We start from the raw sequence: 18,356 nt of genomic DNA on the forward strand, positions 1-18,356 counted from the left end.
TTTCGCATTTGAGGGTAAAACTTGGACTTGGTCCAGGTTGCCGATGGGGGTTCGAGTCCCCCTGTATTTACTCTGAGGTACTGCATGTAAGCCTTAAGGGGTTGCATTTACCAGCTGGAAGAGTGCTAGTACAGTATGTTGATGATTTGATGATCTGTTTGCTAACAAAAGAGGCCTGTCGACACAACAGCTTTGTTTCAATATCTAGCAGACCAGGGTCACAAGGCTAGTCCATCTAAACTGCAGTTTGTCCAGGAAAACGTAACTTTCCTTGGTCACAAAATTTCTAAAAATGGTAAAACATTGAGCTCAAAACAAGTGGAAGTCATCCTCAAAACTCCTAAACCATGTACCAAAAGTCAATATAGTCATTTTTAGGGACGACATGTTACTGTGGACAGTGGATCTGTGATTATGCATCCCTGGAGGCTCCACTTTTGCCTGTTATGCATGGCCATGGACTGAAACCAACTGACAATGTGACATGGACAGAAGACCCTCAACTAAAACAGACTCTGACTGCCAGACCCAAACACAGCATTTACACAGACTGTAGATGAGAAGGGAGGTTTTATGACATCTGTATTGCTTCAAGAATATGGCGTAAAACAACTAGTAGCATATTTTTCCTCAAAATTGGACAGTGTAGCATCAGTGGCTGCAGCAGAAAAAGCAATAATTGCTTCACGTGATATTGTGGGTTACCAGACAGTCACGTTCTGTGTGTAGTCACGTTCTGTAGCTTCCGTTCTGCAAGAGCAAAAACAGCCCATTTGTCTCCAGCAAGCTACCTGAGATACAATATCATTCTTTTATCTCTGCTTAATGTCAAAGTCAAATGTTGCAAAGCACTAAATACTGCCACTCTGCTCCCCACCACAGCTTCCAGACTGTCTCTCTGCTCAAGCAGCTGAACTGCATGCTTTAACCAGAGCTTGCATTTTAGCAGAAGGGATAAACAACTGTTTTCATTGATCCTGTTTCACCAGGTAACGCTCGAGCGGATGCAGCTGCAAAAGAAGCAGCCCAACAAACCAACATATTACAAATGTCACAACTACCTAACCTCTCGCCTCTCTCACAGAGCTAGCTGAAGCACAGAGCCATGCTGATAACATGGAAAAGAAAGCAACCTGGGAAAAGGCTGGATGTATATATGTAAGTAATATATGGCAGAGTGAGGACGGATGTCCTGGCCCACCCAAATGTTTCCTTTTTATGCAAACTTGTCACATGGGAAAGACCATGTGTCAAAAGGGGGGGATGGTGAACACAGTAAACAAACATTGGTTCACTAGAGGCTTCACAAATGACAAATTTTTGTTCAAAACTTTTAATTTATTTGATGAACAATGCTAAGACAGGGCAGGACACATGAACCTCCAGCCATCCTCCCCCTCAACAACTATATGCTCAGACCTCCAGGAAGATGTAATGCTTAATTACTGTGTGCACTTAACCATAATGTTGAGCTCCAGTCATACACAGGTGAAAGCAGCACTCCCACAGCCGACGGAGGGCCAGCTGCATAATCTGAAACCAGGAGATTGGATGCTGATAAAGGACCTGAAGACGGAGGCCCAAGGAGAGAGTCCTGCTCTGCTCACAGACGACGAAGAGAAGTAGATGAAAGAAGGGTCATTCTCACTGAGGTTTAAAAACCCATCGAGAGCCAAAGGATTCTACATTTTAGAGAGCTGATTGTCCACTTTTCGCCAGCAGTACATGACAAGGAGACATAAAGAGAGGTTAAGCGGCAGCAGAAGCTCTGGAGCCCCTGATCTTGAAGAAAGAAGTAATGAGCAACTTAGTGCTTCACAACTGAACAAAGACAAATGTCTCGGGCCCTGCTGTGCCTAGTGGTCCAGTGATACTATGATACTCCAGAATTCAAAGACTGCGTCTTGAAGAATGATCTAAGCAGACACGTACAAATGAAATATATGACTCACCAACAGGGGTGCAAGTGATTGTACACACTTATGTATACAGTGGTTTAATTAAAGTGAGCATTGATGATATAAGCAGCCCTCAAACATCCACTTACTTTGAAGAAAACTTGAAGGCGTTATTACAGTAACTGAGTTTAAAGTGGTGTACTTTACTATTCGGTCCACACACCCCTACATAGAATTGACAGAGTTACTAGAAGCCGCTAAATCTAAAAACCACAAATTAGTCCAAACTGAGGTCATACGAATCAGAGTCATAGCTAAAACTGAAGGGGCTCTCAGAAATCCAATGGGTTGCAGCCCAAGAGCATCATTATGCATTTTCTTCCTACTGACAATGCTAATAGTTCCACTGTTACTGTAGTTCCTAGACAAATAGCACCGTTATCCAACCCGGGTATGTGACTGTAGGAGAGACATGGCTCTCACACTCCAAACCGTCACATGTGTACACTACTAACATCTGGTGGAGGCATGTAAATTTCATGACCATTGTCCTGTTAATAAATGCTGTTTTTGTCATTACCTGTATGATTGGTCTGATCCGCAAACAATGCACTAAAGCCATTGTTAATGCCACACAAATTGACAGACATGAACACATTCTTGACCTCTACCCAGCTGAAGTGACCTCACTTGGTCAAGTCCCTGACAGAGTGGGGTTCTCCTCTTCTTTGAGTGTTCAATTTTATGGTTGATTAAGAATAATCAAAAGGGGGGAGCGTGAGGGAAATTATACATACTACTGCACATGTCTGAATACAGTTGCTGCACATGTAAGCATGTTTTAATTACTACACATGTGATCACGTTTAATTTCCACTATGTTTAATTATTCCAAATCTTACAATGTAACTTTTAATTGAGCGAACTTTAGCCTAATTATATACTAAACACGTGCATGCGGACATTGAGTCTGCGTGCACGTGTACTGCTCTGAGCTTCATTAAAGTGTGACAATATTGTAAGAGATTTTTGTCTCATTCCTCTTTGTCCGATGGGAACTGCAAAATTACCAAGAAACAGGATAAAGTCTGTCAAAACAAGTCTTAAGTCTGTGAAGACAAATCTCAAATCTCAAGTCTATCAGGAAAAGTCTAGTCTGTCAAAATAAGTCTCAAGTTTCAAGTCTCTCATGCCAAGTCTCAAGTCTATCAGGACAAGTATTAAGTCACATCTCAAAGTCAGAAGTTTGGCTCTCAGGGCATGTCTACAGTCAATTCACAAGTCTCTCAGGACAAGTCTTACACCATGTCTTAAGTCAAGTACCAAGTCCATCAGAGGAAGTCTCAAGTTTATCAGTACAAGTCTCCAGTCAAGTCAGAACGCACTGACTTAGTCTCACACTAAGTTTCAAGTCTGTCAGTCTCGGACCAAGTCTACTTCATTTTTCTGAAGAATTTTTATGCCTCAGTCAAAAGGACTCACCTGTGACCAGGAAGGTGCAGCGTCCCGCCCCAGCCTCGTTAGTGATGTCACAGGTGTACTCGCCGTAGCCCTCTCGGTTCAGAGCTCTGACGTGGTAGTTGGTGTCGTCGCGCTGGTCGCTGAACTGTCCGACGGTGAGGAGGCGGGAGCCCAGCTTCCACTCGTATCGCAGGAGGCGGGCCGGGTGAGCGCGCAGCAGGCGGCAGGTGAGGCTGAACGCTCGGCCGAGAGCCTGACGGATCTCCGTGTAGACCGGCTCCACCGTGGGAGGGACTGTCAGAGAGACAGAGAGGAAATATGAGACAGAAGAAGGAATATCAGAAAATGATCAGTTTCTCCATCTTTACAAACTCATGTTGTTGGTCCAAACTTTGTTTATACTCACAGAACTTTATTTTAAATTCTAGTGAAGATCCCAAAGTTTTTAAAGAAAAAATCCAGCTCAGTATCCAGAGTCCAGTATCAAATCTGGTTATCGAATTAAAACTCTTTTGAATCCTTTAACAAAACTAACTGAGTTAAACTTTTCAGCATTTTGTGTAAATAAAGGTAAAATGTACTGACTTGTATGCAAAAATCTGATTGATTTCTGTATTTTGTTTGCTGAGGAAGCAGAAGCAGGTGTACAGCTGTAGACTACCGACATTTATAGATAAGATAAGATAAAATAAGATAAAATAAGATAAGATAAGATAAGATAAGATAAGATAAGATAACATAAGATAACATAAGATAACATAAGATAAGATAAGATGTACTTTATTGTCCCTGAGGGGAATTTGTCTTGGGCTCAAGTGTTGAAATACAAGGTACACACAATACAGATACATAATCTCCATATAAACATGACACCAAACAAACACATACAAAATACACAACTGTACACATAGTTTCACAACTATGGAGTTGATCAGATTCAACTGGAAGATCGAACTCCTGAAACTGTCGTGATCCACATGCGATTACAGATGTGATGCTACAGTTTTTGTCTCTAAAAAATATCTTTGGAGTTCAGACACTGGCTTTAAAAAAAACACATCAACCAGACAGCCAATTTTAATTTTAGCCTTTTGTCAAATTACTGATGGAATAATTTGGGTTAATTAGCTACAGCTGATATAATCTGCCATCTGTGATGTTTGTCATCACCTGCATTGTTTGCCAATAAGAGTGAGGAGCATAAAAAGCTTCAATAAAAGATCGGTTTGCCTTGGAGCATCAATGAATCTGTTTTATCAACCTGGAATTGGACCAAAAATGAATTCGGTTATCAGAACGCAGCAGTGATGGATTGATGCAGCCATAAAAACATGGAGTCCATGTGAGAAATATTAGATGATCTGATAGTATCAATAACTACAAACATTGAGAATTTCATAACTTCTGCAGTTTTGTTATTAAATAATAACGCATTAATTTATTCACTGATCCACAACAAGAAAAAATAAGTCGAGAGGATTATTAAAATAAATTTGGCTGCTTAGTAGGACAAAAACACTCATTCTGTCTCTGGTTTTATGTATGTATGGCTTTTTTATTATAAATATGTGATCTTTTTTGTCTTCAGGCCCGATTCCGTTACTGTCTGATGCTGGAGAGACCTGATTTCTCCACAGGGATCAATAAAGTTGAATCTAATCTAATCATATCATTGGATTTAAGTTGATTTCAGCGTCCTGTTGGCTCTGTGTTCAGTGTGAAAATATTTATGAGGTGGAGTTTTTTCAGGCCTTGTGGGAAATCATCTGATGGTTTTGATGACACACAAACACTTATGTTTGGTATCAATATACTTGTGAGGATGTTATCTTGACTTCCCTGGAGGTTCTCTGTGACCTCGAGCCTCCACAATAATCGTGTGTTTATGTTTGTCGGCAATACGCTCTTAAAAGTCCTTGTGCTTGTGACTGTATATATGTCTGGCACAACTGGCAAGCTTTGCCATATTAAGGACTTGGCTGTAACTGTTGGCAGCCTCGAACAACGGCATCAAACCTACACATTCTACTGCTGGCCCCAATCATCAGCAAACTTTTATTTCCCTGTCCTGCGACAACCTTGCAGTTTGAATATGGACTAGGACGTGTATATTCCAGAGATACAATGCGGTCCCTCTGACCACTTCAATTTACACCACCGGATCATCTGCCACCTGTCATCCAAGCAACACGCACCAGTACGCGGCTGCAAACAGAAGCGATGGAGACCAGGAGGCGTCCAGGAGTGTGAGCGTGCCAGTGAACCAGTAAACCACTGCTGCCATCAGTAATCCTGAGCAACGTGCAGCTGCTGACACCTAAGATGGGCGGGCTTTGCGTCAGCAAAAGTAACTGCTTCGAATACTGGGAATCTAACTGTTTACTGGAAACTGGAATTTTCGTTGTTTAGGGGTTACAAATTGAGTTACGCTGGGTCACACTGGGCCTTGAGGTCACACTGTAATTCTTAAGCAGGAAGGAGGCATCCTCTCCTCTCCTTGAGACTCCAGCTGTCTGTGATGTTTTGGGGAAAGCAGAAACCTCTCTGATAGAGGGTAAATCAGCGTCGCCATGGTCACCAAGGTCGGAGGAGGCTTTCCCAGACAACACAGATAGGTGGATGCATAGATTCTATTGACACAGTCAGACATTCAAACCAAAATGTGCTGACAGTGACCTGAAGTTCCATGCAACGTGACCTAAACTGACACTGGTAAAATGCAGTTCCTTGCTCAGAAACTAGTGAACCAATTAGACTAATTTTTCATGTTGTAGGCTGATCTGCTGAGGTTAAAGACTCAGACCTTCAGAAGCAGAATGGAAAGAGACAGCATCCGAGTTGCAGATGACTTCGATGTTCGCTATTTCACTTCTCCTTGATCAAGTACGTCAATAAACATTTTAAGCTTTAAGACATCAAAGGCTCGTGTCCACTTTTCTCCACTGAGGTGCTGACCATCGCTCAAAATATCCACAACACTAACCTTATGGTGTTCACTGAGACTCGGCTTCACCAAAGAGTCCCGGATTCTCTACTCGACCTGGGTGTTGAGTCAACAGCTCGCGCAATGGAGGGGAGATGGAGGGGTGGGGTGCGGCCAGTATGACACTGTATGCAGCCCCGATATAGAACTGCTTTGTATATCCCTGAGACCCCACTAACTGCCAACACAGCCAGAGCTGCTGTGCAATTTTGCACACGAACAGCTGCAGCACACACCTCGGGCACCTGTTTTCTTTTTAGGCAATTTTAACCACTGTAAGCCAGAGACTGTGTCACCAGGCTTTGAACAACATGTACGATGTGACACCTGAAATAGGAAGATCTTAGATAATGCTATGGCAGCATTAAGAGTGCGTATTCTGCGCCTCTTTCCGTCTCAGACCACCATATGATGTACCTAATTCCCTTGTATAAATCGATTTTCAAGTCAAGCAAATCTGAACATAAGACTGTTAACGTGTGGACAGATTATTCAGTGGAGACATTAAAGCGGTGTTTTATATGTTCAGATTGATCCGTATTTCATGTAATGGAGTTATTATTATAACAAGGTTCAGGAACAAGACCACGCCCCTCTCTTTCACTAAATTCAATCACCTGTGCATACCTATGTAAGCGTGTCTAACCCCCATGGCCCTCCCCCCCAAACCCCATTCTTCTCCTCTCTCCCCTCTCAATGGACGTCACGGTGGCTCACAGTGGTTAGCACTTGTGCCTCACAACAAGAAGGTCCTGGGTTCCAACACCAGCCGTCCCGGGTCCTTTCTGTGTGGAGTTTCCATGTTCTCCCCGTGTTCGTGTGGGTTTCCACCGGGTACTCCAGTTTCCTCCCACCATCAAAGACATGCTCGTTAGGGTTAATACTTCCACATAAGTGATTCTTGTCCTATTCTAGGAACCACAGGGGGATGATGAAGCAGAAAGCTCATCGAGACACATGTCCCCCACCCTGAGTCTCGACCCCGGGTTCCTAGATGCTCCAGCTTCTTTGTGATTCCATTCGGTCCCCAGTCGTCCCAACGCCATCGACCCCCTTCATCCCACCGTACACGACCCCGACCAACCTTCAGCTCCCATTCATCCCCCGGCAATCGACCCCTTCATCCCTCTCCCCGATCCGCATCCAGCCCACCATACACTCTCCTCATCAATCCTGAACCCTCTCGACAATCCAAATAAATCTACTTTTATACCGTTTGGTCTTTGTTAGTGAACTAGAGCTTGATGAGGCTACTGTTACGTCCACAGTGTGGTAGCCAAGAAGGATGTCGTTGTCTAATAAACCCTATATTACAAAAGAAATTAAGGACTGCATACTTAGGAAAAAGCAAGCCTTTAGAAATAAAGACAATGCAGGACTGTCAGTAGTTCAAAAATAACTTGAACAACTCCTTACAAATGCAAGGGAACAACAAAGGCAAACGATGGAACAGAGCAAACTTCAATCACTAAAAAACTTTATTAACATGAAGCCTGCAAAGAAATAAAGTAAAAAATCAAACAAGCTGAATGACTTTTATTTGAGGTTTGACTCACAAAACTTCTCTCATCAGTGTGACAGTATATTGCAGTCTCTGGCAGACACTGATGTCGCCTGCTGGCTGGAAGTGGACCCACCTAGTGTTCAGCATCTTTTCAGTAGGGTGTGCACTAATAAATCCACAGGCCCAGGCGGACTGCCAGCTTTTCTGCTCAAAAGCTGTGCAGAGGAATTGACATCAGCATGGTGTCCCATATTCCAACACTCACACTGTACCAGCTTTGTGGAAGAATTCAATCATAACACCAGTGCCTAAAAAGCCCTGCGCCATAGTGAATGATGATTTTTGTCCTGTAGCTTTGACCTTGATTGTCATGAAAAGTTTTGAGAAATTTGTAGTGTCTCTGCTCAAGAAGGGAGTTAGATACATGTCAATTTGCCTATAAGCATGAGTGCAGCACTGAAGACGCCATCCTCAGCATTTCACACCTTGTCTCCAAGCACCTTGAGAGCACAAAAGCCAACGCTCGAACTTTATTTATTGATTTTATTTATTGATTTTAGGCCCTACTTGCTTTTAGAGAAGCTGAAGGACATGAGGTTTAACACTACCCTGATCACCTGTACTCTTTTTTTTAACATTGTACATTAATGACTGCAGGAAAGCAAAGCCCAGTAGTTATAAAATTTGCTGATGATACTGTGATTCTGAGCCTTCTCCACAAGGACATGGATGCTTCTGTGTACTAGGGTGTGCCTGAATACAAATACACTATTTGTGTAGAAAGCACAAATAGTGGGTTTTATACGAATATTTGTTTCATACAAATATTTAAAAAGATATTTGTTGGGGGTGTTCCCCAGAGATAAAGCTGAGCTACTGACACAAGCAAAGTGCTCCCAACGGACTCTCCATAACCTGTTGTTCCTCTTCTCCTTTCCACAAAGTTAGGTTGTAAAAAAAAGGCAATAAATTAAAAGTGCAAAGCAAGAATCACCTTTGAAGTTCTTCCCTACATGTTACACGCTGTGCTGTCTCTGTGTTATGGGTGTATAAATAGGTAGAAGTCTGTCACCATGTACCATGATGAGATAAAAACTGTCATCACGTGGTGACACCAACCATCTCATTCTAAATGTCCCCATAACACAGGAGATGGTCTTTGACCCGAGGCGAGTGACTGACCCGGAGCCAGTGGTCATCAAAAACCAGCCAATCATTCAAGTGTCCTCGTACAAATACTTAAAATCACAATATGTAGTTTCAGCCGCTAGGCGTCTCAATCAAAACAATAACAAAAGACGGAGTGTGATGACGGTGTGAAGTAGCAAGGGATCATGGGAGTTGTTGTCTTTGTTGTTAAATAACCAGCTTCAGCAGGATAGGATTACTCCAGTGTTCATCATTCAGGATGTTTTTACCCGCAGAGGTCTCCTCCTCTCCAGAACAAACGGACCCGGAGATTACAGGTAAAAACACTGAATAAAGCTGTTTCACCTAAAAAATCAATATTTCTCCGACGATGTTTGGTGACCACCGGACTTCCTGGAGGGGCTGTTAGCCGAGCTGCTGCTAACGTTTGTCCAGTTTATTTCTCTGATAACTTAAGATCCAGACGTCCAACGACTAAAATCCTTCTTCCGGCTAAAAGATATAGTCTAGGTCTAGTTGTTTTTAGACATTTAAATGTGGAATAATTACATATTATAGCTTTAAGTGTTCACAAAGACAACCTTCTTTGGTGGCACACACTGATAACCTGTGCAATAAACTGCAGCAGAGACTTTACTTTTTAGGTTGATTGAGGCTGTCTGGAGTGAGTGGCCAGATCATGCTGATGTTCTGCCGGTCAATCCTAGAGAGTGTCATTAGATATGGAATTACAGCAGGGTTTGGCAACCTAACAGTGCAACTGAAAAGCAGGCTTGCCAGCAGGCATAAAACGGCTGTGAAGGTAATAGGGAAAGAAGAATATGAGCCCATACAGAGCCTGTACCAGCAGGCAGTCATGAATCAAGAAACAAAAAAATCATTGCAGACTCTCAACATCCCGTCTTCTCTGAATACGAACCTCTGCCGTCAGGAGGAAGACTGCAAATCAAACCTCTTGAAGCTATCGTTTGTTCCAGCCTCCATCAAGCTGCTGAACTCTGATGCTAAATCTTAGTGCGATAGAACAATGTGCAATAAATACACAAGCAATTTAATTCCTACAGTTTTTTAAGCCGTCATGTTGTCAGCGTCAGATGTACAGTCTAATGTCTCTTTTGTTTTGTTAAGATGTTTTTATGTGAAGCAACTGTTTAGCATCATGTCTCATGTTTTTGTGATGTTTTTTATGTGCCAAAGACACAGATTACTCATCTCACCAGTTCAGCCGCAGACGAAAACTTTAATGTCCAATCCCTCCATTTTTTTAACCCTTTATCTTAACTCTTTGAACATATTTTCATCTTAACCTCTTTACCTATTTAAACACAAACTAAAAATAGATTCAAGTAAACAAACAACTTGAACAAAGATAAATTATATCTCTGCAAAGTATAAAATCCAAAGTACGCTGACAGATGTCTGAAGAAAATCAAATCAGTAAGTTTCATCACCTTTTTCTGTTTTAACGTCATGTGTTGAACCTGAACTGACCTCAGAGTCGCCCTCACTGTTTTAAACTGATAAAACTAATAAAATCCAGACTCAACGGGACTAAATTTAACTCACAGCCGCTGATCTCTCGCTTCACTCTTTAATGAAGCCAAAATGTCTCCAAAATAACCTTAAACCTCTTAAGTATTTGAAATATTTAAACTCAGACGGGTGTTAACCCCGGCGCCGCAGCGCTCTGCTAAAGGGCACAAAGGCAGAGCTCTCTCTCTCTCTTTTTTAAATCCCTTCAGAAGAACTTCCTCAGAGGATTTCAGCCACATTACAGGTGTCACTTCACAGATTAACGTCCTGCCGTCAAACACGGATCAACGTCCGACAGACAAAAAGCCAGCGGCGGCGGCGGCGGCGCAGACCCTGACCCCTCAGCAGCAGCAGCAGCAGAGACAGAGGAATCATCCCAAATCCTCACTGATGGAGCGAACGCCGCCAGGCTCCAGGGACGCGTTCAGCTCGACATGATTCATTCAGGCTGAGAGGTCAAACTCACACTCATGTCGCCGATAAAGTTTATAGAAACAAATCACAAGTTCACAAGGAGTCAGAGGTTGTTTCTGTCACAGCGAAAACTCTTGATTGCATCTTTTTTTTTTAGCACAACTTCAACTCTAAACCTGATTTATGCACAACTCTGCTTTTGAAGCATCTTAAACATTATTGCATTTTGATACTGATGACATTATCATTAACCAGTAATACCAATAATTTATATTTGATGCATATGAAGCGAGCATGCAAGTGAAGCAGCATTTAAAATGTGATTTTTGAGACATAAAATTACTACAGTAGGGCTGCAACTGAAGATTATTATCATTATCAATTAATTTGCCAATCATTTTCTTGATTAATTGATTAATCATTTAGTCTATGCATTGTCAGAAAATAGTGAAAAATGTTATAATTTCCAACAAGTAAGCGAGATGTATTCAAATGTCTTGTTCTGTCCAAAACCCAGAGATTTTAAAAAGGCTGCAAATCTTCACATTTAAGAAGCTGAAATCTGTGAATTTTTGGCATTTTTGCCTGAAAAATGACTAAAACGATTATTTGATTATCAAAATAGTGACATTTTAATTTTCTGTCGATCCACTAAACGATTAATCGACTAATCGTTGCAGCTCTAAGACCTACTTATGTACTTATATGTGAATTAATTATATGTTCATTGTTGTTTTCTGCGGAGCTCCTAAAGTCCATATTTTTTTTAATACCAAGATATTAATATCAAGTTATTTACAAGAACTTATCTTTTCTTATCTTTTGTGCACAAGATAAACAAATATCATCAGTTTCCACATTTGATGTTTCACATTTCATGTATGAAATATCTGAAAATCACACGTGGCTTCATGTGAGATTTTCACACATCAAAGGTATTTTACACGATAAATTCACAATTTATTTACGTTGTGATTATTGCTCATTATCTTTGGAACTCTTCATTTCTGAGGAGATCATTTTAAATGTTTATTTTTATTATTTAGAAGATACTAGTTATAGTTTCTTACATATGTTCCTTACAAAAAAACAGTGTAATTTATGTTTTCATTGGTCAATTTTTACATTTTATTTGTAAAATGTCCAGAAACCACAACATGCTCTGTAAAAGTACAGAGCATGTCATATGTTGTTGACATCTCTCTCAGACAAACTCTGATATGTTTTGGGCTTTATTAATAAAACTGATTTGAATCTTCACTTTCTCACAATCAGTAAAAATTAAACTGATTTCCTTCTAAAGAAAATCTGTAAAAACAGAAAATTATGAGTCTGACATTTTTAACCTGACTGATGCACACACACACACACACACACACACACACACACACACACACACACACACACAGAGGTTACGGATGGAAAGGTCTGCTGGTTCATCTCGACCCCCCCAGAAATGTTTCCAGAACCTTCCTCCTGAGAGGGAATCGGTCCAAGAACATCTAAAGGTCAACTGGACGCCTCTGCCCGCTGGCAACCTTCAGCCGAGCTCTCTGATTGGTCGAAAGAGACTTCTAACCCTGCTGTTTAATTCCCACAATGCACTGCTGACTCCAGTGCTCCAGCTTGTTAATGATCTCTGCTCTTCACTACAGTTTTTATCATGATAACTGTTGAATGAAGGTGGTGAAAGTGGGGCTGCTCGATCAATCAATTATAAGATAAATTGATTATTCTGCCATCTTCTGTTTCGCAATGATGCTTCTGGTTTTGTCTTGTGATGTGAATCCAGCAGCTCAGTGAGAGACAGACAGAGCGGAGTCTTCCTCACAGCGTCATTTACAGGCTACTCTGTTTTAATATCAGTCAGACTTTGGATTCTATTATTTTATATAGAAGGATGTTTCATCATCCAGCATTAGCGTAGCGTATGCTAGCTAATGCTAGCTGCAAAATAAATAAATTCATTAATAGCATGTTAAATAGTCTAATATTGTGCGACCTTTAAGATATGTTGCCAAGACAACTTCAATGTAAACTTATATTATGCAGAAGTTTGGTTTTGCCTCCACTGTTTAAGACATTGAGAGATTCACAGAGCGTTTGGTCATGTGACTACGTGTGACATCAGATTCACTCCAGCAACAGTCCTGCGCTTTGACGCGACAGCAGTTAACACGACACTGAGACGTCTTACCGTCTTTTCTCAGGTAACGTTACATCTAGCAATGACACATAATGGTTAAATAACATGTAATTGATCAGTAGGAGGTTTAATGTTCCTCGTACGTCCCCGGTGAGAGGCGGCGGTGGTGACGGAGCTGCAGGCTGCCTGCAGGGCTGCATTTAATTAACAACAGCAAGCCTGTTTGTTTTATGTGAAGAGTTCATTCTGCTGACTGAAATACATTTGTTGGATCATAGCGTTTGTGTTTTTGTGCTTTATTGCTGTTTAACTGTAGGATATTACATGGCTATTTAAATTTATGTCTGGTAGTTGTTCTATATGGCCGGAAGTCTGGAATATTAATGTATTGACATATTGGCCGTCAAAGTAAGTCTAGCGTCTGACCCTGCAGTCTGTTATTGTTCAAGGAAATCCGCTGTTAAAAAGACATTCAAGAAATGCACAATTCCAAAGTCGATGAGTAATCGTGTTAAATAATCGTGTTAAATAATATTGACCAAAATAATCGTGATTATGACAATGATTTTTGCTTTAATCGAGCAGCTCTCGGTAAACGTTTGTGTTTGGCTGCAGTCGGAGGAGCAGCAGCAGCTCAACGAGGACCAAAGTTCATTATATTTTAATTCAGTAGAATGATCCTAATTAGAGAAGGTTTAACAACGATTGCACTGAAACAAGGCTTCATTCTGTACCAAACCAACTCATCACTAACTAGGTTTATTTTAAATCAAATTTCCTGTAAATTAGTTGGATGAGAGCAGGACTAACGATGATTAGGCTGTTAAAGTACTGTTGATATTTAAGCTCATTAATTACAGCATTTAAATAATCATACCATCAGTTCTGAGTGCTAAAGGTTATGGAAGAGTTGGGATTTCTGGCACAACTTGACCCATTTTCAAGGTGCGTGGTGAAGGGAAAAAAGTCTGAAGACGTCAAAACTCCAGCGACACTTGTAGTATAAAGAACAACTGTTTTCTACTTGAAGAAAACTTTTCAGTCAGTAAACAGTCCTTCAAGTCTGCTGAATATTTTTCTGGGGTTGTGGGCTCCTCAACACATCCCATGTTAAAAAACAACCTCAGGGGGATTTTATACAACAGGTACAGCCATCTGTTTTCCTTTTTTATTCTTCTGTCTGTTCACAAACTTTTCAGTCCACAGTAAGTCCGATAACTTCTGTGTAAAAGCTGCGACGATACTCTGATTACATTTTCCCAGGATTGTGGGGACCGCAGCGAAATTATACAACAGCTACTGTACAGTCATTAGTTTATTTATTATATTATATCTGTTCTCTACTTTAAAGAAACATTTTCAGTCACTAGACAGTGACTGAAGCTTCTGTTTTAATGTTTCCACACAATGTTTAAGATTTTTCTGGGATTATGGAGACTGATGTCCCCAAAATCCAAGTACAAAAAAAACAACAATCTTTTCAGCACTAATAAAGAAAATCTTTCAGTCAACAGACAGTCTGGTAATATATGAATGCAATGATATCATGTAGAAATACAACTTTGGTGGGAACAGCTACTGTACAGTCATTGATTTTCTTTTTATTCTATAACAGTATGTTAAAAATATTTCTGGGATCATGGGGACCATAATACATTACTGACGTCCCTGTAATCCACATAGAAGAACAGCCTTATTCAACAGCTACATTCATCAGTTTCACTGTTTTTTTCTTCTGACTGTTCAATACTTTAAAGACAGATTGTGTTTTGTGGGGACTTTAACACTCACACTTCAATACATTACTGACGTCCCTGTAATCTCAACAACAACAACCATGGGGGGATATTATACAACAGTTATTTAGTTTACCTGTTTATTCTTCTGTCTGTTGTAATGGGGAAATTGCTGATCACTCAATAAACACACAAAGAGAGCATTGTCAGGTTATGAAATAGTGTAATCAAATAATACAATCAGAAGTATAATGCATCATAGTTCTGGAGACAAAGATACCACCTAGCTATCTTTTCTTTGTCTGAAAGGTTAACCAGTCCCTTAAATACTACTGGTGCAGAATTTAAGACATCTGTTTACTAACCTTACAGGTCAGCAACCCTCAGATAGAAACACAAGTCAAAAGTTCAGCTAACCTAGGAACAGACTTTCTTCACCACCATATATGACAGTACATAAGCACCAAGTAGCATCACAAAATAACATCACTACTATATTAAATTAAGGACAAACCACACTATCCTCTAAAGCTGATCAGTTTTACACATAAACATCTACATAACTACAGTTTATCTTATCACTGGCTCAGGTAAGGGTATAACAGAATAAACTTAACTGTTAAACACACAACTGTCTCATCTTACACAGCAGAGAACTAAGTTTAGAATATATATAGCACAGAGGAATTTAGAACATGTGTGAAACACTAACTAACACTAAACTGAACTTAAACACTGTCTGAAACATGTATGATATATTGAAGAAATACATCAAATGATAACCTGTTATTCAGTTTTCTTTTACATTGTCAACTACTTTTAGCAAAACTCTAACTTCTGTATAAACACTTTAACAAAACCGACCATTTGTCTGGGATTATGAGGACCGAAACATCACTAGTGTCCCCGTAATCCTTGTAGAAATACAACTTCAGAGGGAATTTACACAACACCTTCCACCATCAGATTCTCTTTTTATTCTTCTGTCTGTTCACTATTTTGGAAAAACTCTCGTCAGCTGGTAACTGGTTTAAAATCCCAGAGGAGGATGCATTCATAACAGGGATCGTCACATCACACATCACTGTCGTCCCCGTAATCCAGTGAAAAAACTAACACTCTGTGAGGGATTATTGTCAAACTAAACCGCCCCCAAAAACCCCCAACCAGCGGATCATCTGAAACGTTGCTCATAAGCTTTTATCTTCACGCCTCACATATTCATAGTCTTTAAAATCAAACACACAAATTTTAGATAAATAAAAATATAGTTGCTCGTGTCATTAGTTTAGTTTACATGTACGACCTGTTTCCTGCTAGTTTCTACTCATTTAGACGTTTTGAGCTTCTCAGTCAGCAGCTTGAGGATCAGAGATGTTTCCTCTTTGCTCACAGTTAGATGTTAAATCTGTGTTTTGTGTGACTTGAATGTTGTTTCACTTATTTCAAAGTAATCCACCTGTAATCTGCCCTCAATGTAATCTTCTTAATGTTGCTCTCAACAGTGAAAACAGCACACTGAAGGAAGTAGGAAGAATTTACACTGATGTTTTTACAGTAGTGAGAAAACCTGCAGTTTAAAAAAGTTATTTCTATTAAAGTACACAAGGAGTGAAATATACCCAAGTATCAAAAGTAAGTAATTAGTTCCCCAACTTTAGGTTTTACTATTTGTAGTGGTGACAGATTTACAATCAGCTGGTGAAACAAAGTCCTGATCTGCACCAATAAACAGTGGACGAAGTACTGCAGTAAAAGTACTAATACTGCAATGTAAAAATACTCCAATACAAGTAAAAGTCCTGCAAGACAAATCCTCCCACAGTAAAAGTACATAAGTATTATGAGCTTGATGTAGTTAAAGTATTGCAGTAAAAGTACATAAGTATTATGAGCTCGATGTAGTTAAAGTATTGCAGTAAAAGTACATAAGTATTATGAGCTTGATGTAGTTAAAGTATTGCAGTAAAAGTACATAAGTATTATGAGCTTGATGTAGTTAAAGTATTGCAGTAAAAGTACATAAGTATTATGAGCTTGATGTAGTTAAAGTATTGCAGTAAAAGTACATAAGTATTATGAGCTTGATGTAGTTAAAGTATTGCAGTAAAAGTAGTGGTTTAGTCCCTCTGACTGATATATTATTATATATGACATCATTAGATTATTAATAGTGAAGCATCAGTGTTAGAGCAGCATGTTACTGTTGTAGCTGCTGGAGGTGGAGCTAGTTTACACTACTTTATATACAGTTAGCTAGTTTAGTCCAGTGGTTCCCAACCTAGGGGTCGGGCCCCTCCAAAGGGTCAGCAGATAAATCTGAGGGGTGGTGAGATGATTAATGGGAGAGGAAAGAAGAAAAAACAAAGTTCTGATACACAAATCTGTTTTCAGTTTTTGGACTTTTTCTCTAATCTTTGATTTTTGCTGAAATATTGGATCATTTGAACATTTATTGAAATGAAAGCATGTGAGAAGAAAACTGTAGTTAAGTACTTGAGTAAATGTACTTAGTTTCCATCACTGCCAATAAAGTTATTATTTATAACGTGATACGTCAGAGTCGGTGTGTCGGTTGTTTTCAGGTGTGTTTCCTTCTCAGCGCTTTGAGTCCTCAAACTCATCGGCTGAGTTTCCGCGTCGATCGTCCGGCGAATCAGAACGAGTCGAGCTGCAGAGGAGATGCAGTCTGACAGCCTTTTAGTGCAGCAGGAAGCCAGGAGCTGTGTGTGTGTGTGTGTGTGTGTGTGTGTGTGTGTGTGTGTGTGTGTGTGTGTGTGTGTGTGTGTGTGTGTGTGTGTGTGAAGCTTCCTGTCACATCCTCTGATGGTATTCTGTGCGACACGCTACCCTGCAGGTTAGACGGAGCGTGACTGGAAGGTTGTGGATTCGATTCCGTCTCACCGACAGACAGGCGGCGTGTGTCTGTCAGCGGCTGCCCGCGTGCCCTCGAGCAGAGGCGTCGAACCCTCTACCTGCCGCGTGGTGTCTGTTTCCACTGGAAATGGTGTTTTTTATCAGACTGAATGTGCTGCCGTCCGCTCTGATGGATGTGATGCGGTTTGATTGCATGATGTGACATTTCGTCTGCAGGGGCTCAGGAGTCACACTGCATTCTGGGTATTTTAGGGGGTAAAGCAGCCTGCTGGTGTTTGTTTACATCTGCAGCAGATGCTACTTTTGGTTTCGGCTGAAAACAGACTTTTGACAGAAAAATATTCAGTGGAGGATGAAGAGAGGAGACAAACTGATGAAGGTTATCAGACAGCAGGAATCACCTGTGAAATTAAAACTTCATTCATTTTTTACAACCTTTTGGTTGTTTCATCCAACTTTCTTATTGTCAGTTATGATCAGGACTGCAGTGAAGAGTAAACTCACCTCGCAGGCTCTGAAACAGCATTTATGGATCGTTTCCATCACTTTGCAGCTGTTAGTGCACTCAGACTGACTTCCTGCTGCATTTCCTGTTCTAGTAGAATCTATTATAATCAACTACTTATAAATATAATTATCTAATTATTAATTAATT

At 40.4% G+C, this 18,356-nt stretch overlaps 1 protein-coding gene across 1 annotated transcript in view; it reads right to left on the reverse strand.

Moving 5' to 3' along the window:
• The window catches only part of mdga2a (MAM domain containing glycosylphosphatidylinositol anchor 2a), a 131,138-nt gene that overhangs the window by 36,121 nt on the left and 76,661 nt on the right, over window positions 1-18,356 (reverse strand). The window contains exon 9 of the mRNA XM_044375625.1: window positions 3,381-3,653. Coding sequence (XP_044231560.1) covers window positions 3,381-3,653 — 273 coding nt within the window. The remainder of the gene's footprint in view (window positions 1-3,380; window positions 3,654-18,356) is intronic.

This window comes from Thunnus albacares, chromosome 15 (assembly GCF_914725855.1).
Source record: "Thunnus albacares chromosome 15, fThuAlb1.1, whole genome shotgun sequence".
NCBI classification, from domain to species: Eukaryota; Metazoa; Chordata; class Actinopteri; order Scombriformes; family Scombridae; genus Thunnus; species Thunnus albacares.